The 26,048-nt window shown below is 41.5% G+C and overlaps 2 protein-coding genes across 3 annotated transcripts; both read left to right on the top strand.

Annotated features, from left to right (window-relative positions):
• Window positions 1-293: 293 nt before the first annotated feature.
• On the top strand, window positions 294-7,185 carry ogfod1 (2-oxoglutarate and iron-dependent oxygenase domain containing 1). The gene is made up of 13 exons (XM_040011037.1): window positions 294-556; window positions 1,560-1,705; window positions 1,795-1,841; window positions 4,563-4,663; window positions 4,740-4,856; window positions 4,945-5,036; window positions 5,123-5,251; window positions 5,748-5,861; window positions 6,188-6,267; window positions 6,337-6,578; window positions 6,658-6,786; window positions 6,864-6,922; window positions 7,007-7,185. Exons 1-13 carry the CDS (start codon window positions 370-372, stop codon window positions 7,166-7,168), a joined length of 1,605 nt encoding a protein of 534 aa, XP_039866971.1. The 5' UTR covers window positions 294-369; the 3' UTR covers window positions 7,169-7,185.
• Window positions 7,186-12,243: 5,058 nt separating this feature from the next.
• tradd (tnfrsf1a-associated via death domain) lies at window positions 12,244-23,792 on the top strand. Of its 2 annotated transcripts, none has more exons than XM_040011042.1 (5): window positions 12,244-12,373; window positions 18,377-18,537; window positions 18,639-18,919; window positions 19,936-20,083; window positions 23,038-23,792. In XM_040011042.1, the coding sequence occupies exons 1-5, from the start codon at window positions 12,270-12,272 to the stop codon at window positions 23,334-23,336; spliced, it is 993 nt and encodes a 330-aa protein (XP_039866976.1). In that variant the 5' UTR covers window positions 12,244-12,269; the 3' UTR covers window positions 23,337-23,792. The 2 variants fall into 2 exon arrangements, with proteins under 2 accessions (XP_039866976.1, XP_039866975.1); XM_040011041.1 differs by having other exon boundaries at window positions 12,247-12,373; window positions 18,374-18,537.
• Window positions 23,793-26,048: the final 2,256 nt, after the last annotated feature.

The following is a 26,048-nucleotide window of genomic DNA, read 5'->3' as shown; positions in this document are numbered from 1 at the left end:
AAAAAAAGACCAATATGTATATTTTTTATTTTATTTATTTTGGTCTTTAACAGAGACAAGTCATCTGTACGTGATCCCCTCCACTGACTGAAGAGCTATATCTTTAATATGCTTTCTTACCTGGCTGCTGTAAGAGATTTATTACCTAATCCTCCGAAAGCTAAAGAGGTAAAAAATATAATAAAGTAAATCCCTGAAATCAGATCCTAAAAGTTCTATTTTGGTGTGAATATTATAGTCATGTTTCAGTTCTGCCTGACAGTCTGCACTCAGGGCCAAACTACAAGCGTTAATAACGTCATTTATCCGCGACGCGTAGTGCGAGGCCATGTCCACGCGTGTTTTGAAAGTTCGTGTCAGGTTTCTGTAATGGCCACCACCAAACGACCACAGGACGAGTGCAGCAGCACAGACGAGAAGAAGAAGAAGAAGAAGAAGAAAAAGAGCGAGAAGGAGAGCCGCGAGGAGCCGGCGGAGCTCTGCGCAGCCGTAGAAGACGAGCAGGTGAAGAGAGCCGTCACGGAGGCATGGAGCCGCAAGACTACCTACAGCCACGGTCAGTGAGAGGACCAAAGTTCAGCTTCAGATATTTATCTGCAGCTGTTAATCAGTCTTCAGAAACCTGCAGCTTTGACGCGGCTGTTATTGGTGTGTTGGGAGATCTGCTTCAATCAGGAGCAGCAAATTTGGAGTAAACCCTCTCTGACGTTTAGAGAGCTACGTGATAGTGGACACTGCAATACATAACAGAAACAGTTCCTACTGTAACATTTTTTTACTATAACCGGAGTGGGGACTTGCATGCCCTCTCCCCATAGTTGTCAAATCAGTATCTTGTAATACAACAGTACGCCCCACTCTCTCTTCCTGCTTTCCTGTCTAACATTTGCTATAATAACTAATATAGGCACAAAACATCCCCCCAAATTAAACTTTAATCATTGTTCTGAAACTTTGCCCTCACAGATTGTAAAGACCCCCCAGATAGCAAGACGACATTGAATTGATGTTGATTTTCCATGTTATGGTCAGGGTTGAAATGCCACTGTTGTAACAACATTGAAATACTGTGGTAAACCGACGGTCTTACTATGGGGGCGTTGTAATAACGTTGATTTACCGTTGTTTTTTTGTCATTGATATTTGATCTATTTGTAGTCGACCAGGTGACAAAAACAACGTAGAGAAAATGTCGATTTATAGTTGACCATCATTCCGCGCCGGTCACCAGCAAAAAGCCATTGATTTGTAGTTGAGCGTTAATTTGCATTGCAACTGAGCGGGTATAAAGTACCGGAGAAAGAAGATTTATTGTTCTTTTGTTATCAATGATTTCTGGTCTAGTTCACCAGCTTTAAAAAACCGTGTAGACGAGCAATTTATGTATAGTTGACCGGGAAATTAAAGCAGCGATCACTTGGACAGTGGCCGTGGTCAGTGTAGCATTTTAAGTTTCTGTCTCTTTTCTAAAGCAAATATTGCCACATGTTTGTTTTGCCCTTTTCTTAACTTTGCTGTTTACACAGTTTCCTTTGTGTGTGTGTGTAATTATTGTGCAGGCAATCTGGAGTTGGACTGCCAACCGTTCCCTCACTGCATCTTCAGAAACTTCATCAGCAGCCAAGCCTTCGCAGAAAACCTCAAGAAAGAGCTGCTGGAGCTAAACTTCCATGAAAAATCAAACGACCTGTATAAATTTAAACAGGTTTTTTTTTTTTCATTCATCCTCACACTGATTTATTCCAGTGTCTTATCATTTGTTTTTTATTATTTGTTTTTGTTTTCCCCACACAGTCAGACGACCTGAAGAAAAGAACAGAGCCACATATCGCAGGGCTGAGGTAACAAAATAGTTTGAATTCATTTGTGTTATATGTGTGTGTGAGCTGTCAAATGGGCAGAAAGCTTTCATTTATGAAAATCAGAAGCCTTGATTTTTTTCACATTTTATTATACTCGTCTTCTTGTTGTCATATTATGAGCTACGACTGAACTTCCAGCTCTGAGTTGGAGGGGGCAGAGTTTAAGATGTTAAGATTTTCACTGGGAGTGACCCAGATGGGTCCTGACTATAACAGGATTGGAAACCAAGTTACAGAGGCAAGGCTGAGATGGTTTTGGACATGTGCAAAGAGGAGGGGTGGTGGACGTACTGGACGAAGGATGTTGAATAAAGAACTGCCAGGCAAAAGGAAAGGAGGTAGAACACAGAGGAAGTTCACGACTGTAGCAAAGGAAGACATGCAGAAGGTTGGTGTGACAGAAGAGTGTGTTAAAGTGAGATGGAGGCAGATGAAGATAAAAAAAAAAATCCAAAAAGGAGGATGGCAAAAGCAAAGAATGACAATGAAGAGGACAAAAACAGAGAAGAAGGCAAAGAAGATGAAGACGAAAAAAGAAGAGGATGAAGGCAAGGAAGTGGATGAAAGGAAAAGGGCGTGCTTAAAGGTGAAACACAAGCGATATCAAATCACAACGTGGCGCATAAAATGTTTTGGTGCCTAAAAAAAAAAAGTGGCTAAAGGAAAATGGGTGAACTGGACTTGGGTACCCAAGGCTTATTGACTCCAGTGCTTTCTGACCCCTCAACTAGAGCAGGGCGATATGACCAAAAATATTTATCACGATATAGATTTGAAAATTTGCGATAACGATATAACTGACGATATAATTGACACTAGACAAAATACTTTACAACTCCACAATTTTATTAGTGCAAAAAAAACCCCATCAATGTATTTTAACTTAAACAATCAGCTGTTTTTTTACATTAAAGTTGTATAAAAACGTAACAGTGCAAATGCAAATTCCTTGCTGACAGTTTAACCAAAAGGCATTTCCAGTGGAAATTGGCCGACATATCCTCAGCATAACCATGTATAATATCCACAAAACTTAAAAAGAGCTTATACACGCAATACGGTAATATTATGTTGAAGCACAGTACGTATCACTCTGCGAGGCTCCTGCCTACGATAGCCGTAATGCTCCAACAATCCATCAAGCGGTGCGGCTTCGTATCTTAGCAAAGTCGCACTAAAACATTTGACAGATTTTCGAGCGCCGTGTACCACATAAAATCATTTCGAGGTCAGTAAACACAACCAGAATTCATACATAAGGCACACGGGATTATAAGGGGCACTGCCGATTTTCAGAAAAATCAAAGGTTTGATTTTAAGTGTGCCGTATTTACCAAAAAACACGGTAATAACGACGGTCCGCTAGCATGCTCAACCAAAAATAGTTCTTTGTTGTGTATCTGACGGACGAAAGCTAAACCAGTTCCACACCACTGAAGTTGCAGCATTTTTACAAACCAATTCTGGTTCATCCGTTTCATTCAACGATCTGCTTTCACCCTTGTCTCCGTCACCGCCGTGCCTTTTTCGCCATGTGCGTATGAAAACAAAGGCACTGCGCATGCGCGTTTTACCCATATTATATCGCGATATTTCATTTTCTTGTCGTTGCCCAACATTATCCCGGTATTACCGTGAACGGTATGATATGGCCCAGCCCTACCCTCAACCTTAATACTGCTCGCTATAAAAATGTATCCGTACGCACAGAGCATCCTGATCGATGGAGGCCTCACCTCGTGTCAGAGGTCTTGTGGAATAAAGGCCTCTGACAGGTCAGAGTTGTGTTTGGTGGCACAAAGCAGATGTGGACAATATTCATCAGGTAGATTTAAGTCACAGATCCTTTTTACAGCTGGTGTTTTGACGCTTCAAAGCAAGAAAATTAATGAGGACTTCATTAAGTGAGCCACCTTCAGGGTCCTGTTGGCTCGCAGATTTACCGAGACACTAAAAGAGGTGCTTCTGTATTTGTATCCAGCTCCATATTGATATTGTTGGACTGTTGATGGAAGGATGAGAAACATTCTGAAGTTTATTTATCAGGTCCAGCAGGTGGAGCCAGAGATTACAGATGCCCTCCTAATTGGTATATTACATTTAGTGATGATGACTGAAACGTCTTGCGAATATTTGGACTGTTTGTTAAAGCAGGAAGGTGGTTTATTCTTTAGTTTCTACTACAGAGCTGAGGCTGGCAGTGAACACAAAGCTGTAAGTCATCGGAGCAGAGTAGATGTTGGAAATGACTGCCAAGAGGTTCGGTGTGTGAGACAAGTCCAAGAAAAGTCAGGATCTCAGCGTATAAATCAGCTGTGTGTCAAATCAGAGGCTCCATATATTACCAAAATAGCACAATCCAGTGTAAACCTTTCTTCTTTGAGAAATAACGTGCTGCTTTCTTCTTATAATTATGACAAGCCGTCTACAGTGAATCACTTACATGTGCTGGATACGTATTTGTGAGTATATGCGCTTTACCTGCTGAAGAAGTGCAGCACTGGGGAATAAATACAGTAATTACACAGTAACGGCCTCCCTCTGTGGTCATCTATTATTTATGTCTTAACAAAATGTCACAGAGGGCTTTCAGGTAGCTAAACAATCTGTCCGTGTGGTGAGAGTTACAAATTTTAAACGGCGTTTAAAGGTCACGGCCAGGTTTTCACAGTGTGCCCGTTTCTGTACCACTGTCTGTAGGGCAGCACTGTTTGGGCGTTTCCGGTCCTGGCTCGGGGAGGTTCTGGGGGTTGAGCTGGAGCCCACTGTGGATATTTCTTGTGCCAAATATGAATATACAGGTGAGATTAGCTCAGTAGGAAAACTGTTACATTGTGAGTTTCTGTTTTAGTTATTGTCTGTCTGTCTTCTTTCTAGATGTTCTTTTGTGCCACGATGATGAGTTGGAGGGGAGGCGCGTTGCGTTCATTTTGTATCTTGTGCCCCCGTGGCAGAGCAGCGACGGGGGAACCCTCGATCTTTACACAACAGACAGTGAGTGTCCCACTGTGTTTGCGTGTGTGTGCGCGCGCGCGTGTATTCTCTTACACAACAGAAGTGTGTATTTCATTTTTGTCGTCAGGTAATTTGCAGCCACAGAGCATAGTGAAGTCACTCGTACCCTCCTGGAACACACTCGTGCTCTTTGAAGTTTCTCCAGTTTCCTTTCACCAAGTAAGAATAAATATTCTTGTTTTTACTATTTCTTTGAAAAGGCTGCGTTTGGAAATTACACTGTTTGGGGTTTCTTTTTTCTTCAGGTGTCTGAAGTTTTGTCGCAGGACAAATGTCGGCTGTCTCTGAGCGGCTGGTTTCACGGACCTTCTCTGGAACGTCCTCCTCGCCACACAGTGGCTCCCGTCCAGAGGAATCCACACTTACCGAGAGATGTGGGTGCTATCTTGTGGGAATATCTCAAAAAATTTCGGAAGAAGAATTTTATACGTTTTGTTTGATAAATATAACATATAATTTGCATGATTCTCAATCAATTTACAACTGGAGGCATCTGTTAGCTTAGCTCAGCATAAAGACTAAGAGAAACCCATCTGGTGCCAACAATCATGCCACGTTCAAAGTCCCTTGAATCACCACTTTTTGACTACTCGGATTCTTAGTTTGAAATTCAGCAGGTTGTCTTTGCCATGTTTACATGCCTCCATTGACTTGCATTAACGAGCAGTTGAGCTGGCGTACCTAGTGGCTTGTGAGTGTACATTATAGTGTTATGAGAGCTCTGTATGCAAATCTAACTATCTCCAGGCTCCAGTGTAAGCTTTTTTTAATCAGTTGTGAGCATCAGTTGATTTCTTATAATGTCAGATTGTTCCTCTCTTGGACGGCCTCCTTGCCAGCTCATGTGTTTGCTGTTTGTGTTCGTGGCAGGAAACGGTGCTGCTGGAGTGGATCAATCCCATCTATTTGGACATTTCTTATCAAGAGCAGATTCAGGAGGACTTTGAAGACAGCTCTGAAATTCAGCTCAAAGGATTTCTCAAGGTAACTTCTAATAACTATTTTCCACCGACGCAGTACTGCAGCTTTTTTATTCAGAACGGTTTCCGGACATTGCACCATAGAAATGCAAGTCCCAAAGCTGGAAATTCTTATTCACAGATGATTTGCAGATGAAGCACGCATGATTTTTTTTTTTTTCCACACAGAAAGTACCTCAGCTTTAGCTACACAACACTGAGTAATGAGGTAATTTCCAAGTATCCAGTGTGCACTGCTTTTCAAAAAGGCACCAGAGCAGAGCTGGCACCGGTGTCGTGTCTTTCCCGTGTTCATTTGTTTCCGCTGAGTGATTATGCGTTTGTCTTCAGGAGGAGAAGTTCAAAGAGGTGAGTGAAGCACTTCGGCTCTCTCAGATTGAGTGGAAGAAGAGAGGTCCACCCAATAAGAGGTGAGTATGTTTGACTCTTTAAAGTAGCACTCTGTATTTAAGATTGGCTAATAATCTGTGTGCTTTCAGGTGCTATGAAGCAGCTGCTCTGGACTCGCTGCCTCAGTGTGTGAGTGCATGCTGGGAGCTGCTTCATTCAGAAGCGTTCTTCCTGCTCCTCTCCAACTTCACTGGCCTTCGATTGCACTATCTCTGCCCGGCTGACGACGAAGAGAATGGCGATGAAGAGAAGGATAAAAAGCAGCAAGATGATGGAGAAGCCACGAGGTCGTCAAATGAACCATCCTCAGCAGATGCGAGCAGAGAGAAAGGTGTGCATCGCTGTGAGTGCTTTCATTCAACCGCCACCGCTGCTGCTGTTCGTGTGTTTTGACCTCTGTGTATTTTCAGAGCCGAGCACCCCTTTGTGCTGTGGGGAAGTACGTCGATGGTCTCATGGCGGCTACACCCTGTTGCACGATGGAGAGGCAGCGCGGGCAGAATATGCGCTGGACCTCGTTTTGCCTTTCGGCTGTGCCGGTGAGTTCACACCCGGGAGAAGAACGAACTGTCGGACACCAGTGTGACTGTACTGAACTTTTAATTCTCTCTCATAGGCTGGCAGTCAGAGTTTGGCGGCTTCACATGTTATGTCGCTAATGAAGAGGATGAGGAGGTGAGTGCTGATTAATGTGACATGTAATCGCACATGTGTGGATGTTGCTTCGACAGTCATCATCATCGCTTTCTTTCTTCACAGCTTCTGACTGTCTACCCAGAGGACAATTCCCTCGCACTCGTCTACAGAGACAAAGAGACTCTCAAGTTTGTCAAACACGTCAACCACAAAAGCACCTCCGAGCCTGATGGCAGCTCCACCTGCAGAGAGTTTTATGACTTTTCTTTTGTCTACTATGAATAAATATGTATATAAATACATAAGAGTGTGTGTGTGTGTGGGGGGGGCATTTACACTGGCTGATGAACTCCACTCACTCCTCTCACTTGTAAATATATAGGGATGGAGTCTTGGTTGGATCTAACCACCAATGATGGGCAACGTGCTGTGTAATGCCAACCAAAGCTACTTTGACTTGTGTGATGTTACTGACACTTCAGTTTTTTAGTTATTCCAAGAAGGGGGAAAAAAATTTTTTAAATGTGTATTTTTAGGCTTTTTAGTCACTATTGCAATAGGACAGTGGAGAGAGGACAGAAAAGCTGGGAAAAAGACACGCACAAAACAACCTTGGTGTACATTTTAACCCAGGCCTCTGTAATAGTCTTATGGTATAGGGGTCACCTTAAACAGTTACTTATATTATTTGTTAAAGTTGTAGAAATCTGTAAAAGTATGAAAATGGCTCTCCTTGCTTTATTCAGAGCCAGTCCCCAGCATAGCGTATGCACCTGGGCTGCATTCAGGCCTAACAAAACTTGACAAAAACGTTTTTTTTAAAATAGAAAAGCCGTAGTTATGATGGCGCTACTGCGTCTGAAAAGTAATGCCAACTTGTGTCTCAAACCTGCATTCTTTCTAATGGTCAGCAGGGGGCGACTCCTCTGCTTCCAAGAAGACTTCAGGTTGTATTCACATTTATGAGAAAAAGACCCTCGCCCCCCCTCACTCTGTGACCTCAGTAAACGCTTTTATGGGCTCAGTTGCTATTTTCAGGTCATACAGAATGAAACATGAAGTTCATCTTGTGAATTATGGTCATTATTAGAGTTATAAAGGAGCATAATCCAGCAAGCATACCATGCTAGCTGGCAGGGTATTAACAAGCATACCAACTTCTTAATCACAAGTTGTGATTGTGCAGTAACCCTCATTTTGACAGTTAAATCCACCATGTGCTTGTTTCAAAAATGGTTCAAAAATAAGACGGCGACTGCGAAAATGCTCATCTTGAGGCTTCAGGACGGGAATTCCAACACATGGCATCAGAGTGCCTTTATCAATCTTTTATACTGTTTATGTATCCATGTTGTTATACTTGTCAAGCATGCGGAGCTGATTCATCTTATTCTTCTTTTTAAGTAGTGGACATCCAACATTTAGGCGTGTTACCTTCACCTGACTGGCTAATGCTTCGAGAAGCTGGTCAGGGACTTCATCTGCTCTGCACTACCCGACTCACTGGACCCTCTACAGTTCGCATACCGCCACAACAGGTCCACTGATGATGCCATAGCCCTGACACTACACACTGCCCTGTCACACCTGGAGAAGAGAGACACGTATGTGAGGATGCTGTTTGTAGATTACAGCTCAGCATTCAATACCATCGTTCCCTCGAAGCTGGACAGGAAACTGCAGGATCTAGGACTGAGCAGCTCCCTCTGCAGCTGGATCCTTAGCTTCCTGTCTGACAGACGCCAGGTGGTCAGACTGGGCAGCATCACCTCATCCCCCATCACACTGAACACTGGTGCTCCACAGGGGTGTGTACTGAGCCCTCTCCTGTACTCACTCTACACCTACGACTGCACAGCCACTAACAGCTCCAACATCATTGTGAAGTTTGCGGACGACACTACAGTGGTGGGTCTTATCACCAACGGTGATGAGACGGCTTACAGGGAGGAGGTCAGCGCCCTGACCCACTGGTGTCAAGACAACCATCTCACCCTCAACGTCGCAAAGACAAAGGAGTTGATAGTGGACTTCCGGAGGTGCAGAGAAGTACACACCCCCATCACCATCAACGGCGCTGCTGTGGAGAGAGTGAGCAGCTTCCGGTTCCTTGGAGTACATCTGGCTGAGGATCTTACGTGGTCAGTACACACAAACAAAACAGTGAAGAAGGCGCAGCAGCGCCTCTTCTTTCTCAGGAGACTGAAAAGATTCGGCATGAGCCCCCGCATCCTCAGGACCTTCTATCACTGTGCCATTGAGAGCATCCTCACTGGATGCATCACCACCTGGTATGGCAACAGCACCGCCTACAACTGCAAAGCTCTCCAGCGAGTAGTGCGGTGCTCTGAACGGATAATTGGAGGTGAGCTTCCCTCCCTCCAAGACATCTACAGGAAGCGGTGCCTGAGGAAAGCGGGGAGGATCATCAAGGACTCCAGTCACCCCAGCCATAAACTGTTCAGACTACTTCCATCAGGAAGGAGGTTCTGCAGCATCCGGTCCCGTACCAGCAGACTGAGAGACAGCTTCTTCCACCAGGCCATCAGACTGCTGAACACGTCATAGACACCTCAGCTTCACTACTGGAACTTTAACATTATGCACTCCACACTGTATATAAATGCCACTTGTTTTGCACATATTCAACTCTGTATATTTTATATATTTTATATATTTTATTATTATTATTATTATTATTATTATTATTATTATTGTTTTTTTTTTTTTTTTTTTACTATTTAATTTGTAAAAATGTGTACACACACACACACACACACACACACACACGTAGGAAAATATTTAGTATACACATCCAGAAATGCATACACTATTATATATTGTACATATATTTATTAGTTTCAGGTCGGCCATTCTTGTATTTTGCTCGTTTGTGTTGTTGTGTTTGGCACATCTCTGTTGCCTGTGGGGCTCGCACACAAGAATTTCACTCGCATGTGCTGTGCCAGTGTGCCTGCACATGTGATGTGACAATAAAAGTGATTTGATTTGATTTTGAGAGTAAATGTACAAGAATCCAAATTGTAAATTTCCTGACAGAGAATCTTTGGGGGCTGTTCACTTTTGTGTGTTACCTTTTTAATATGGTAGGGTTTAAATAGACTTCTGACACACACAAAAAATTTAGATAAAACATTTATGAAAGCTCGTTGCCCAGCGTTGTGCATTGCTTGAGAAAAACATTTTAAAAACATGACTAAAAATAAACTTTTCACAAGGTTCTTAGATTAACTGTGTCGATTATGTGGTCTTATCTGATCTTATTATCTGTGGCCTGCCTGTGCCTGGAAGAGGAGTACCACTCTGGTTCCTTAGAACTTGCTAAAAGGGTTATTTTAGATTATTGTTTTTTTTTTACCCTAATGATGCCAAAAAAGTCACCATTTATTTACAACACAGGAAATCATTCCTGTACAACTCCTCCATCTAATACACAGTACACACTGCAATAGTTACACCCCTTTGCACATGCTCTACAGTAAAATAACAAATGACAAAGTTTCACAGGATAGAGTTAAATGTCAATCATATATATTTCACCTCTGTAATATTCTTGATATTTATAATTGAGCAATTTTGTATATACTCGTGCTATTTGTAAACTTTGTAATATATTGTATTATTTAATTAGTTTAGTCTGTTACTGTTATTGTCTTGGAGCAACTGTAACCCACATAATTTCCTTAGGGATTATTAAAGTATTCTGATTCTGATTATCATTTCTTTAACTAGCCTTCAGGAATAGTTCTCCAGGCTTCTTGATGGACTTTCAAAGCCATTTTGTTTGATCCCACACTGCTTCAATTCACTGCTTCAAGGTTGAGGTCTGGGCTCTGTGGAAGCCAGTCCATTACTGATAGTGTTCCACTGTGTTTTCTATACAAGTATGCTTTTACTGCATCAGCAGTGTGTTCGGGATCATGCAGCAAAATAAAGATGCTGCCAATCAGATGTAATGTGTGCCACAAGGCTCAGTTTGCGGGCCTTGATTGTTTTTGTTATACCTGCTCTCTCTTCAGCACATTTTGAATGCTTTTAAGGACATTCCTTATCACTGTTATGCAGATGACATTCTGTTATATACTTCTTAAGCCCCAATGTGTTTCTAAGTTACAGAGATCGCATAGGTGCGTAGACTCTTTTAGAAGCTTGATGACTGACAATTTTATCCAACTTATTGAAGAAAAACATGAATCCTTGTTTGTGCCCCTGGCAGATTTGTGTCTAAAATATTGGAAACTATGCCACATTTATTAAATCTTTTATTAGGAACCTTGGGGTAACTTTTGATGCAGCTTTCACTTTAGATGTTCACATTAAATCTCTGGTTCGCTCTTCAATAGTGTCATGCTCTAAGTTGGAAATTAATATCTTGCATTTATATCATTGCATCTGAATGATAGGAATTCCTTGTTCTGTTGGTTTAACAAAGCTTCTTTGTTCGCCACTGCAAAAGTGTTTGAAGTACCGACACGTCACACTGTTACCAATTTAGTTATGTGTTGAGTGTTTCATGGACAAACATTAGTCTAGATCAGTAAACTTCCATACATCCATACATCTTCAGCAAGTTCTAGACATCATGTGATCAGGGTGAGTACTAAAGGAGACAGAGTTTTTGCAGCAGTGGTGCTCAGACTCTCCCACTGAGCCTGAGATCCTCCAGACTCTGTGGTGTTCATTAAAAAGCAGTTAAAAACTCACTTTTTTAAACTTGCTGTAACTTGGTTACATTTTTGTCTTCATGTTTTGATTATTTTGTTGTTATGTTTATCTTAAAATAATATTTTTCTTACTATACAAAATATAATGAGCTGTTGGCTCAAGACTTTTGCACAGGACTATATACATTCAGATTTAGTTGTGTTAGGCTAAAAGTCCCCAAAAACAAATATATTTAAACAAAATAACATTTAAAAGCTGAAGCCAGCAGATATATTTGTTCATAAATGACATAAAAGTTCCATTTGATTAATGTTTTTGATTAGATTTCTTAGATCAGTTTCACCTGTGTCTAAATTTCCGGAAAACCTTTGCACCCCTGCATCGCTTTGTGTGACTATGCAAATATGCCTAGTGCATTGTTTTGGTTTTCCCCAGCAGCTGTTTAAATCTGTTAACACACAAAAACCCAGCGAACACAGTGAGAAATTAGACTCGTCAAAGAGCCAGTAAAGTGTTTCAGTGTTTTGGTTCAGGTTTATATTTATGATTAAATGCTAGATGTAATTGTTCGTAACGAGATTCGTTGAACCACATATGAACGTTTACGTTAAAATGAAAAAAAAAAAAAGAAAACCTCACACACACAAAAAAAACACTTCCTTCCCGTCACGATTTTCCTCGTTGATTTTCACCAATCAGAATGCAGCTTGATTGCTGCTCACCCAATGGGAAGCCAGGAAGCTCATACTGTCCGTGTGATTCCACAGAAGGAAGCGTTACCAAACACTTTAACAAAGTTTTAAGGTAAGTTTGAGCCGAGTTTGTCAAAGTGTTACTTGACGGTGAATCAAAGGACCTCCTAGGCAGAAACTAGGCGTGTGGGCTTCCCGAGGCTTTGGGCCGCTTCAGCGGCGTGGCCGCTCGTAGCTTTACGGTAGCTCTATCTATTCTGCGTGACATTTCTCACAGTAACCTCCATCCCTTTCAGTATAAGGCACTGACATTTTAAAACGGAATAGCTATCTTTGCGGTGTTCTGACTCAAACCAATGCAGCTGTCAAACTGTTATGAAGGTAATCAGCTAGCTCACCTGTACGTACGGGTCGCATAGCAACCACGTCCCCTAGTTTTAAGTTGGACAACAGTTATAGCTTTGACATTAAAGTTACATAGTCTATAATTTGAGTAAACTCTGGGTGTGTTTTCTGTTGTTTCTGTAAGGCTTAATTTATGGTTAGTTTATAAGCTGTAATCGAAGGTTTTGTTGTTACTTTAAGCTAGGAAACATAGAAATGTAATAAAATATCCTCAGATAGCAACATTTGTTAATGTTTTTGCTTATAATTCAGTGGATCTCGAACTTTTTCTGGCTTGCCTGACTTTAGAAGTCAAAGCTAAAGCTGTAATCGTGATGTACGTATTTATTATACACTTAACTGCGACTTTATTGGATATACCCGTTCTTAACACAAATTTCTAATCAGCCAATCACATGGCCTTGTTGATGCTAGAGGCGAATGGGCAGACTGCTTTGAGCTCATAGGAAATTAACGGCAACTGAAATAACCACTAGTTACAACAAAGGTATGCAGGAGAGCATCTATGAAAACATAGCACAGCCAACGTGGAGGCAAATAGGCTGCAGCTGCACAAGACCATACCAGCAGCAGAGGGCACAGCGAGTGCCACCCTAGCTACAGTTCACAGGGGCTCAACAAACCTGAACAATAGAAGATCGGGGGAAAAACATTGCCTGGTCTGATGAGTCTTGTTTTCTGCTCCAACATTCAGATGGTAGGGTCAGAATTTGACATAAAAGCATGGATCCATGGCTCAGGCTGCTGGTGTAGGAACCATTATTTTAAGTCAGCTTCATTCCACATGTTTACCCAGGTCATCCATACTCTACTTATAGTGGAAGTGCTAGTCATATTCGATGTACAGGGGGATAAATAACTTATTCACAACTAGCCTCCTGTTGTTAATGTAAGTTTGAGTTAGTTCAGATGTGCTAAATGTCATTTTCAGAGATGAACCCTTCACACATTGCGTTGGATGTGTCTCCCTAATTAGAATGTTCTAACTTGAAACACAAGAGCCATGCTGAAGAGGGTTTTCTGATACCATGGCAGCCCAAAATTAAAAGGAATCTAAGGCTAAATTGAAAAATAAATTGATAACTGTTTTAAAGACACTGGAAATAATGTGATCTGATCTTCTAAGTCAAAATAAGATAAAAACAAAATCTGAATAAACTGAAAACATTTTCGTGTCCTTTATGAACAGCTAGATAACAAACAGTGAAGGTGGAAAATAACAAATGAACTCTTGAAATTAGTAACTGAAACAGCCGCCTTCAGCAGCCGCGACCTCCGTCAGACGCTTCCTGTAGCAGTTTTTAGAGGCATTCATGATGAAGAGGAGGAATTTCAGATTGTGTTTGGTGTGTTATTAGTCATAGTGTACTTTTTTCCATATAATATTTTGCTGGGAATCAATTCAAACCTCAGATATTCCAGAGGAGTTAAATGTTTTTTCTTGCCCCTTAATTCATTACTTACAGTTTACAAACTGTTTATAAACTTGCCTGAGCAAAAATAGTCTGCAAACAAAGTTTATGGTTAACTGAAATGGTTTTGGAAGACCTGCCAAGTTAAGGTGATCAAAAACACAAGTCACTTCTTATGCCTCTGCATGCAAAACGTGCTCCTCTTATTTATACTGACTGTAAAGAGGAGCCTTCCCAACATGTAAGGCCTCAGGTTTTTCAAACTTCTGCTGAGGAAAATTTGTCCTCTCTAACCAGCAGTTCACTGAAGAAACAAGTCAAACTGAACTTGAAACTTAAAAAAACTGTAACCTTGGAAAAACCCACTTGATTTAATCACAGAATGCTGAAGCTTCGGATGATGAATGACCACGAAGGCTCTGATTTTGCCACCCACTTCTCACGAGGTGAAACCTCTGAATTTTGACAGAGTCAGTTCATTTTTATATCTCTGGATGGTCAGATCACACTGTTACTGTTAAAACTACTTTAAGGAAAGGATCTTTCGGATATGAGGAATCAATATTTCTAGCTGTAGTTGTTTTCCATCAATATTCAGTTGTGTAAATAGCACCTAGTACATCCTCTGGAAACTGGGCTTTTCTCTTTGACGAGCAAACCTCTGATCTTTGATACAGTGACTACAGATAAAGGTCGCATGCTTCACCACATCATTCATTTGTGTGAAAAAGTAATTACGCTCTCAGCCACAGAAGCTTGTGTTGTCCACCTTAGCAAGAATAATGAAATTTTTCCACTGGTGTTTCACATTGGGTTGCAAATTTTTGACCCCTCTTCCTTCATGTCCATCAATTGAAAGATGTTTGAGGGTTTTCCTGCATGTAACAAGTGTTACCTTCACAGGAACGATAACCCTCCCTTTCCTGGCTCTGAGGTCTTCCTTTGTGGATTTGTCGGTGTGCTGAGGATTATTATCATAGGAGGTGATTTGGGGTTTAATATGTTGCCAAAGAACACCACAGAATGGACATGCCAAGGATTTAACTACTGGTTGTTGACCACTTGAGTCACAGATGCTCCCCCCCCAGGCTGACATAACCATGTAGGGATGGTCTTTTTCTGACAATAGAGACCTTTTTCTTGCATGACTCCCACACAGGTGTGGCAGACACATGCAACAGAGTTACCTGCAGACCCTGTGATCACATTTTTCAAGGTTCTTTTAGACCCAAAAAAAAAGAGAAGAATTTGTGGTCATTTTAAATCTCTTGCCAGACTTGACATCAGATAAATGATATATGGCATGGCGTCACCATGTAGTTGGCTTTTTTTATTTTCCAACAGAGAGCTTTACTAAAAACGCTAGAAGTGTAACTTAATGCTGTGTGGTCATAAGGATATGATCATTTATAGGGATGATTAAACAAATTATTAGTCCTCAGTGTCAGTTATTCTTATATTTATGTATGGATTGAAGCGAGTAGATGTTAAAAAGCTACATTTATAATTGAAAATGATCATTTGCAAACTTAGTCAGGGGGAATTATGAAATGTTTTCTGCTTATGCTTTTCAAATGTGAGGACTTTCCATTTTTACCCTTTTATGTCATCTGAATTTATTGTTCGTATTTTTTTGGACTGGACAAAATGAGCCGTTTTTGAATTCGTTTGATTCATGCTTCTGAATCAATTTTTTTTTTTGTTACCCAAACAAGCTCTCCAGGGAATACTAGAGGTTGGCTTTTGGCAGCAAAGGATGAATTATATATTTTAAGCTCCCGATGATCACTTAATCCTCATCCAGCTGCTAAACTAATCTCACAGTATACTTCCAGTGTACCAGTTGATAGGATAGCAAATAATTACATACTGCCTAAGTCGTTTCCTGTACACCTAGCCGCCAAGCATACTGTGATTCAGTAAAATGCGAGGACGTGCACCTAATCCAGCTCAGAGGTTCCTCTTTCCCTGCAGAGCGCTCCAAGTCAGGATGCATAGAGACAGCACCAGCAGGTTTCAGCGGTTCATCCAGGGCACAGGAGTCAGGGGCTGGAGTGGGGGAGGGATGAGATTAAACATGTTTTTATGTAATGAGGGTTTCAGAAGGGAGCTGGGGTAAAAAAGGTGGAGTGAGGCCAGAAACATGGTGGATGTATTTTGGCTGCCGTGGGTCGGGCGGTTAAGTCAGCAGAGGTGATACGGTTTATTATCCCATCACTCTGAGTGAACACGATTAGAAACTGAATCTCCTGCTTCAGATAAAATGAGACGTAGAATTAATGACCACTGATCAAAAATTTAGAGCCTGAATTTGAGATGACGTACGTCTCTCACCACATGTTTTTATTACCTGCTGACGATGGAGGAACAGTGATTTACACTGGGTTCAAACCTCCTGCTGTACTGGGGCCTTTCTGTGGAGTTTCATATTCCCTACATCTTCATGGGTTTCCTCTGCATGCTCCGGTTTCACCACACAGTCCAAAGACATGCGTGTTTGAGGAATAGTTGTTTTTACCCCTTAGTCGTAACAGGCTGATGGGGTATTTTCATTATCCTGCTGAGCGAGTGGTTGGGGGACGTGGACGCCCAAGTTTGTTGGGCGATAATGTGATAACTCGAGAACGAAGCAATGGTCTGATACAGCTGGTGTATCTATTAAAAAGCTCAGGTGAGTTTGAATCTCATTGACCGTGATCTCAAAATTAGAGGTCAGTTTTGAAATTGAAAGCTTGAAATTGAAATAGGTGCATCTGCTAGGAGGCTGAGCTGCTGCTGTCAGTATTTTTTTAAATTATCTGTGAGTAAGTGTGGATGTCCGTCTCCAAATGTTAGCCCTGTGATGGATCGATCCAGGGTTCACCTTGCCTCTTACCTTGAACCAGTTAAAAAAAAATCTATATCCAAAAATGTAGTTAAATGTTTAAATAACACAACAAAACCCAGAAACATTACATTTAAGACAAGAGAAATATGAGAAAAGGAGAAAATCCTCAAATTTAACAAACAAGCAAACCTACAAACAGGTGATAGAGTAGGGCTCACTGTCTTATTTGTTATGCTAGTGCAAGAAATTGAATATCATTCATGTAATTGAATTTAAAAAAGTAAACTTCCATGTATTCTGTATTCATTACACAAAGCAAATTATTTCAAGACTTGTTTTTGATTAAATTCAGTTGATTATGGTTTGTAGCTCATGTAGTGGAATATTGTAGAATATTTAATTTGGATTTCACAGTATATATGCACTCTGTTAACCACGTGGTCAAGCACAATCATTAGGAAAAATGCTGAGTTGACAGTTGTCCAGTCGATCATCAACACCCTCCTCACGGAGGATAAGCCATAGAGAGGCATTGCTGTATTGAAGCATATAAATAGAAAGTTGACTGGAAGAATGAAGAGTATTGTAAAATTTGCACCACAATGACGGAAGACTTGAGAGGATTGTAGAGGGGAAAAAAGTGGATTGAAGAACTTGAGAGAATTTCACAAGGAGTGGACAGAGCCTGGTGTCAGTGCATCAAGAGCCACCACATACAGACGTCTTCAGCCGAAAGTAAAACTTGCATTTGATTTGGAAATCAAGGTCCTGGATATGTGAGAAAGAGTGGAGAATCCAACGTGTTTGAAGTCCAGTGTGAAGTTTCCACAGTCTGTGACAATTTAGGGTGCCATTTCATCTGCTGCTGCTGGTGGTGGTCAACACAGTCGTCTACCAGGAGACTTTAGAGCACTTTATCAATCCATCTGCTAACAACCTTTATAGTGATGTCAATTTCCTTTCCCAGCACCACTTAGGACCTGTCCACAGCGATAAAACTACCACCAAATGGTTTGCTGGCAATGTTTTCACCCTGCTGCATTTACCAGCCAATTCACTTGACCCTAACTCCCACCGCAAGAAATCTACAAAGTAGACGAGAAATACCCAAAACCAAAACACAGACAAGCTGAAGGCCACAATCAAAGCAACCTAGGCTTCAGTAACACCTCAGCAGTGCTACAAGCTGATCGGTTTCATGCCACATCACTGCACTTATGCAGTAATTAGTGGCAAAGGAGCTCAAACCAAGTATCAAGTGTATAAACATGCGGATGTTTCCTTTGTAAATCCTTTTTTATTCCCATTGATCTCAGCAAATATTCTACTAATCTCAGATACTTGATTTCATGAGCCGTACATTAAAATCAATGAAGTTAAAGCAAAAACAAAGCTTGAAATATTTCACTTTATATTTGATGAATATAAAATATATGAAAGTGTACCTTTCTGCATTAATTGTCTCAAGTAGTGTTCAGAGAATGGCGGACAAGACTGTGGATGGAGGTCAATGGACGGGATGCGCAGTCATGTTTCTGCAGTCGCTGTGTCCCGGTGTGAACCTGCTCTCTCTCTACAAAGACCCACAGGGAAAGTTCATCATTTTCAAAGTCATCAAGCTGACACTTACAGGTGAGCCCTCGGTTAGGCATTTCTCATACTGCATGCTCATTAAAATAGAAAAAACCTCTTGTAGGATTTACCTTGATTAATCATAGTCTTCCACTGTTAAGACTCTGCTGGAGGCCTGGGTACATTTGAGATCCTAAAGGTCCATGACGCGGATCCCTTCCTGGGGGTGGAGGTGAAGTTTGTGAATGTGGCAGCATGTCATCAGTTCCTGGAGAGCTACAGCTCTGGAGCGGTGAGACAGTATCTCTGCCAGCACGCCTGCCGGCTGCTCGCTCTGTCCCAGGAGTTAACTGTGGAAACCCAGCTCAAGGCAGGCACTCATACTCTGGATCAGTGTCTGGACAAGCTGGATCTTTGCCTACAGCACATCCACCTGTCACAGGTAAGGTTGATGTTCCTGTTAAACTGTTCTCCAGTGATTTTAAAGAGGCAAAAAGATTTTAAAAGTAGATCTCATTTCACCTCACCGTGCCTGACACTGGCTGATTTCTAATGGGATTTTTTCTTGCAAGGTAATTTAGCTGCGATGTGAAACCTTTTCACAAAGATTCACACAAGCAGGTTTGTCATAATCATACCTGTTCCTGAAAGCTAACAGCCACACTCTCTCAGTGACAGCCTTATCACTCGTTAGAATTCCACACAGCCAACTGTTGGGAGCAGTTGAGTTTGAGGAGAGGGAGACAAGACAAAAGACACACTGTGGAAGAGAGCCAGAGATTTAATAATAACTAATGATTAAATGCAGAGAGGTGTCAAAACATACAGTGAGTGACAAGAGACCAGAATGAGGAACACTGCATCACAGGAAGCCCCCAGCAGTCTAAACCTATTGCAACATAACTAAGAGGGCATTCAGGGATCACCTGATCCAACCCTAGCTATTTGCTTTACCAAAAAGGAAAGTTCTAACCCTAATCTTAAAAGTAGAGAGGGTTTCTGTCTCCTGAATCCAAACTGGGAGGCTGAAGGCTCTGCCTCCCATTCTACTTTTAAATACTCTGGGAATCGCAAGTAAGCCCGCTGTCTGAGAGCAAAGTGCTCTAATGGGGTGATATGCTACTATGAGGTCATTAACATGGGGGCTGATTATTCAAGACCTTGTATGTGAGGAGCAGGATTTTAAATTTGATTCTACCAGAGAGCCAAAGAAGAGAAGCCAATATGGGAAATATCCTCTCTCTTTCTAGTTCCTGTGAGTACTTGCTCTGCAGCATTTTGGATCCACTGAAAATGTAACCACAAAATTTAGCATTTTGAAACAAATAATCTCCTGTTTCTGCCAAATTTAAGCCATTGCCCTTTATTGTAGTCACTATGGCCTTCGGAGAGTGTGCCCACTTTGACGTTCTCATTTATTTTTATTCTGAGTGATTTCTGCCATTTTGTGCCTTTCAGCCGGAGCGCCTGCGCGATGAGGAGATCGATGAGCTCGAGCAGCAGCTGCAGAGTCAGGCCCGCGGTCCTGCCTCACAGTCCGTCACCATCATGCAGGAAGAGTCTCCCGTTCCCAGCAACTGCTTCAAGTTTCAGAACAGAGTGTTTGGTGAGTCGAGACGGTCCTTGTTACTAGTCGTGTGTGTGGTGTGCTGTCCACAGTACATTATTTAGATATTCTCTGTAATTTAACTATCGAGGATGGTCGTCCATTTACAAATGGTGGGTTTACTGCCATCTCCTCGTTCTCCTCATGTGTCTGCAAAAACAATTTTTTTTAAATTCAAGAAGCTGACAGAACTTTGTTGATTGACTTTTTTTTTCTCGACAGCACATGAATTCAATACTGTTTCAGCTAACTCCCTAATCCAGCCAGTCAGTGGGAAGAGATTAATGCCTGCAGATAACGTATTTGGTTTTCATACTTGGACTGATTTCATATTGGGTCAACTAAAATTTGAATTAATAAAAATGCAGGAGATTTGGTGGCTGCCAAACAACTGAAATTAAACACCCAGTGACACATTAAGGCTCTCCTGGGGTTTGTAAATTGATGTTGGTGGTCTTGATGGGAAAAAGGGAAAGTGTGAAAGTACAACAGCAGGGATTTTTGTTAATGAACTCACTGGTCTTTATTAATTGCACCTGATTTTTCAGTACTTTTGATCATTCAAGTGCACAACTTTAAAGCTGCTCTGATCAGTTTTTTCCATACGAACAATCAGATTACACAGCTCTGTGATCACAGGCTATTCGCTGACTTTGCCTGTTTGTTGTTTGGTGCTTAGCAAGTAGTGTTTGCTGCTTGAGACCAGCTGCTTGCTTAAGCAGTGAGCCAGAAATCCAAACCAGTGAACTTAAAGGTGCTAAGTGCGATATGCACTTCAGGAGGTAGTGAAGACATAAAGCTTAAGCTAAGTTAAGATGAACTTTAGACTTGTTAGGACATTGGTCAGCTGGGTAGCACTGTTGCCTCACAGTGAGAAGTCCTGGGTTCAAATCAACTGGTCCAGCTCTCCAGATAGCCTGGAGAGGTAGCCTATCCCCCTATGACAGCTGGGAAAAGTTCCAGCCTCACGTCTCCCTGAATTATAGAAGCGGTTAGGAAAATGAATGAATTTTAGTCTCCAGATGTTTGCTAGTGTTGCTGTGTAACTGTTGAATGTCTAAAGAGCAACTTGCCCACATGGAATAGTTGTAGTTGTGTCAGGTAAAATGCGTGTTTACAGGTGGTATCACTGTCTCCATCTGGCTGAAAATTACTCATTAAAGCTGTTTTATAATCTTAAAGCACATGAAACGAATGAATATGCAGAATCTGCAGGTACAGCTGGCAGTACAGCAGGACAGTGCAGTATTTAAAGTATGAAAGTCCTGTCGGTGTACATTAAAATTAAACAGTGTGGGGGTGCATCCACTTGAGCTTTTTTCCAGCCGTATGCAATCGGAGCTCTATGTATGTAGAAAAGGGATTTATTAAATGTCCACAGGGAGGTCATACAAGTTCAGGGGTCTTAAACGTTTGCTGGGTGTACCACCAGCAGTGTCATGATACATGACTGGCAGATGCTCTGCCTCTCTTCTAGCCTCACAACTGGATGAGCCCTTCTTGTTGACTCTTTGCTCCTGCTTTTAAAAGTGGACCAACATGGCTAAATTTCACTTACCTAATTAGAAACATGGTTTACATGTTTCGAAAAAATCTGAAGCTTGAAAATAAATGTGGTTAATTTTACAGATGTTTACAGGAGTTTCCAGAGGTGCTGAGTGTCCCTTATGTGTGGCCCTTTATATAAAACAGCAGCCAAACTGACATCAACACTAAATGAGAAGCAAGGAATTAATAATGCATCATGTATACAAGTCCTATTGGTGTTTAAGTTTGGGTTGAAAGCTGCAGCCTTTAGCTTTTCTCATAGTCATACACTCATAGTGGGGGATGACTGGACATCAGCGGAGAAGGTAACACTGCTGGTCTGAGGATTCAGGTGTGCACTTACTCCTGGAAAACTCCAGTATTAATATGAAATACTGTAGTTTTGATTATATGACTATTTAGTTTGCTGTACTAGAGTCAGGTACTGTTATTTGCTTAGAGCTCCCTCCCAAGGTGCTCTCACCTGGACATTTTTAGAAAAGCATTTGGAGTTATCAGCTGAAAAGAAACACTACATCAGAAGAGTCAAATGTGTGATTGAAGCAGCCTGCTAAAGACTCTCAATAAATTCTTTTAAAACTCAAATTTTTCGATAAATTGAAATGTGATTCTTCACGTAGTGATGCTGGGATTACTACACGGGGGTGGAAAAGTTTGGGAAGTGAAAATGTATTTGTAGATTTTGAAAAGTTGTGAGGGGTTAGTGACTTTCTAAATCCACAGGCTTCCCACCACCATTCAAAAAAATGCACATTAGGTTTATTGGTGATTTTAAGTTGCCCATTGATGTGAATGAGATTGGGAATAGTTGAGAGACAAGTGGCCTGTCCAGGGGGCACCCCGCCTCCACCCTGTGACAGCTGGGATTGGCTCCATTGCCTCTGCAGCCGTGAATTGGATAAGCAGTTAAAAAGATGGATTGATGGACTCTGTTTATGTGGAAACATGGAGAGACGCATAGATTATTTTTGTCATCTGGTGTATAAATACATTTCTTATTAAATGAGCAGTGTTTTTTTAAAGAAAGTGCTCATTTCTGTTGTCTGGCTGAGGGTTTTTTTTTGTTTTTAGTGGAGTGGGATGATGGGTGTCTTTCATTTAGCTTTATGGTTCCGGCTATTATTAAAATCTTGACTATCGCTCAGGTTTTTATACCTCAGAGATGGAAACATTTGAGGAGTGTTTTGTTTTTTTTGTTTTTTTTAATATATACATTATTATGTAATGGTTTTAGAGTTCGACTCACTGTCACCTGTGAACTAATAGGAGTTTCGACACCCCTGCCCTAAGTTCTTCTGTGAGAGCTTGCTGTTTACATCTGTTTGTAAAACACTGTTTATGTAATCGTACTTGATTGCGGTTTACATTAATGCTTTCCCTTCATCTTTATCCCGTGGCCCCGTCAGAGGACCGAATGCTGACAGCGGCAGATGTGCAGAGCTTTTCTAACGGAGTTGGCCGTCAGTGGAAGCACGTAGGGAGGGCCTTGGGGAAGAACTGCCGCGCTCTGAAGGGCCCGGCCATTGACAACCTGGCCTACGAGTACGAGAGAGAAGGGCTGTATGAGCAAGCCTATCAGCTTCTCAGCCGCTTCATCCAGGCGGAGGGGAGGGCGGCCAAGCTGAGCCGACTGGTCAAAGCACTGGAGGACTGCAAACTCACGAGCCTGGCTGAAAATATTCTGGACCTGCAGCCGCGAGAGTAACTCTGAGTCTGAGCTGTGAAAACAGATAAGGGGGGGCGGAGTCCTCTCTGTGCAAGGAGCAGCGACTTTGTCCTCCCTGCTTATGTTATACACACAGTGTGTTTGTTCTTCACGTCTGTCATCGACAGCATCCCATCCTTCAAATCATCCCCCGTGTGTGTGTGCGTGTAGGAGTGTGTGTGGGAGTGTGTGCGTATATTGAATGATTCACGTCTTTGCTTTTCAATTATTAGTATTATTGATAATTGTTTTCATTTAGTTGAATGATCTGCCATCACTTTTTAAAAAAATGCTGTCATGAGTTTAATGCACTGTTTAAACCGTTGTCATCATGTTTCTCCTTTTAAAGTCAATTTACAGATGGAACCTGTTGGGTCTTCTTTCTAATGAGTGCGAGACTGGTTTTTTTCTCCTACAAAATGGGTGCATTCAAATTAAATGATTGAGGAACAACAACAAAAAAAGACAAAAAACAAGCTTCATGTTTCTGTTTGATGCATTAGTGTAATTAAACCTAAAAACACCATTTTGTCAAAAGTCCCTCAGGTATAATTTAGCGTTAATCCGCCCTCCCTCTCCACCAGCGCTGGCTGTCACTCACACACGTGCACATGATTGAACTGCTGATGCTGAACGTCTGTGTGTGTGTGTCACTGCTTGAGTCATGATGTGGGCGCTTCAGGGCGGATCTGAGGTAGGTGTGTGTGTTTTATCTCAGCTTGGCTGTCAAAGATGGATGGAGCTTCTACAGGTTGAGCTCCTGTGCTGGTTTCATTCAGGGTCCACTGTAAAAGAGCCCCTCCCCCACTTTTTTTTTTTTTTTTTTTAACTTGACCATCCATCCAGATGTGATGTGTGGATTAGACGTGTTTATCACACACACACACACACACACACTCTAATGTGATACAGACCCTTCAAATAGACATACATAGTGTCCTAAGTTAAACACACACGTCCCTGCTGCTCCAACTGCTGGTGATAGCTAGGCTGTCCTCAGTAATATTTTTGGGAATTTTGTGGGTTTATGGAGTACAGAGACGTTTACTCCCACACTGACACGATGTGGCATATGTTGATTTAAGCTGACACTGATATTGTTAATATTATCAAGTGATTTAAATGATATGACTTTTAGGCCTGATGGAGGTTAAAAGATGAATTCAAGAAAACATTTAGATCATAATGATGGAGAATAAAATGAATCCACATAATGTTTTGTGGGTTGGGGTCAGCAGGTGAACAGGTGCGACAACAGGTCAGCCAGTTTGGATACACATGTTCTTTTTTTTTTGTGGAGCTAAGCCGATGGGATATGTGCAGGATGTGGTTTGGTTGTGTGTTGTCGAAATCAGCAAAGACTTACCTGAAAGAGACTTCATCTGAATGGCTGTGTATGTTTGTCCCAAACCTAAACAGGCACATGCAAAAAGAAAGTTTTTACAGGACTCTGTGTCGTTCTGTGAAAAAAAGAAGTAGCTACATCCCTTCTGCTTTCGTGGGAAGTAGTTTGCTGGTCTGGAGCAATCAGTTGTCCAGGTGTGGATGTCTTCAACCTCAATTTGGAGCTTTTAATTATTTCTTTGAACTGTTCTTTTTCCAGGGAGGAATGATTGTGTAGAATACATCTTTAATAACTTACAAAACAAGAATTTGGTGCTGAGAATGAGTCACAATCATACAGATTCAAATATGTACAAACACTGACTTAAAACTTTAAATAGGTGGTGCTAAAGGTTCTACAATGTCTTAAAAACTGACAACACCACCGTTCATTCCCCTTAGTGATTATGATTAACTACAACTGGTTGTTTTTCTTTGCTGGCAAAAGGATTTGTTTAACAGCACTCATTGGACTGACCAGTACTCCAAGGAAAGACCTAGGAACTCAATGAAGATCTAAGAAGGAGACTTGTAGATTCACACAAGTTAGGAAGGTCTCTTGGAGCCAGTTTTAAAGAACTGCAGATTGCAAGATCATCAGTTCAAACTATTGTACATAAGTACAAGTTATTCTGATATGTCCTCACTTTACCAAAATCTGGCAGAAGACTCAACCTGTCACCCTCAGATGAGAGGAAATTGTTTAGGATGTTCAGGAACAAGCTGGGAGCCACAAGGACTCATGCCTGCCATGAACTGAAAACTTCTGTAACAACAGGGTCTCTGTCCACAGTGAAGCCAGTTTTACATTGTCACGGACTGAAAGGGTGCTGACCAAGAAAAAAAAGTCCATGCTCTGATCACAAGAGGTATGTTTGGAGGAGGTGAGGCTTTCACTGTAGAACACTGTTCCATCTGTCAGCATGGTGATGGCAGCATCGTGTTTTGGGGCTGTTTTGCTGCCACTGGTACTGGTACATTTCACAAAATAAATGGAATAATGAAAAAAGCGATTACCTCCAAATTGTTCAACTTCACCTCAAGGACAGCAGCTAGACAGTTGAAACTTGGACACAATTGATAAAGCAGGCTAGCATTAAATTTCTGGAATAGTTTTTCCAAAGCCTTGACCTCAACCCTACTTAAAATTTGTGGATTATGCTGAAAACTCAGGTCCATACCAGGACACCATATTAATTCAAATGAACTCTACCAATTCTGCTAAGGATAATGGCTGAGTATACAGACAGAATTATGCCAAAAGTTTGTTGTTGGCTACTAAAAGCATCTAGTTGCAACTTGCTAAGGGACATTAAAGCAATTATTGGG

The sequence above is a fragment of the Simochromis diagramma genome, unplaced genomic scaffold (assembly GCF_900408965.1).
Source record: "Simochromis diagramma unplaced genomic scaffold, fSimDia1.1 OVJJ01000603.1, whole genome shotgun sequence".
In the NCBI taxonomy this organism is placed as follows: Eukaryota; Metazoa; Chordata; class Actinopteri; order Cichliformes; family Cichlidae; genus Simochromis; species Simochromis diagramma.
The sequence above is the reverse complement of the archived record's forward strand: the minus strand, read 5'-3'. Positions and strand labels throughout refer to the sequence as shown.

Bases quoted from the DNA above. Each gene is read 5' to 3' on its own strand.
- ogfod1 (XM_040011037.1), top strand. From the start codon at position 370: ATGGCCACCACCAAACGACCACAGGACGAGTGCAGCAGCACAGACGAG. The intron at 4,857-4,944 runs GTGAGTGTCCCA...TTTTGTCGTCAG, and splicing joins CGATCTTTACACAACAGACA to GTAATTTGCAGCCACAGAGC. The intron at 6,923-7,006 runs GTGAGTGCTGAT...CTTTCTTCACAG, and splicing joins CTAATGAAGAGGATGAGGAG to CTTCTGACTGTCTACCCAGA.
- tradd (XM_040011041.1), top strand. From the start codon at position 12,270: ATGCAGCTTGATTGCTGCTCACCCAATGGGAAGCCAGGAAGCTCATAC. The intron at 18,538-18,638 runs GTGAGCCCTCGG...TCCACTGTTAAG, and splicing joins CATCAAGCTGACACTTACAG to ACTCTGCTGGAGGCCTGGGT. The intron at 20,084-23,037 runs GTGAGTCGAGAC...TGGCCCCGTCAG, and splicing joins GTTTCAGAACAGAGTGTTTG to AGGACCGAATGCTGACAGCG.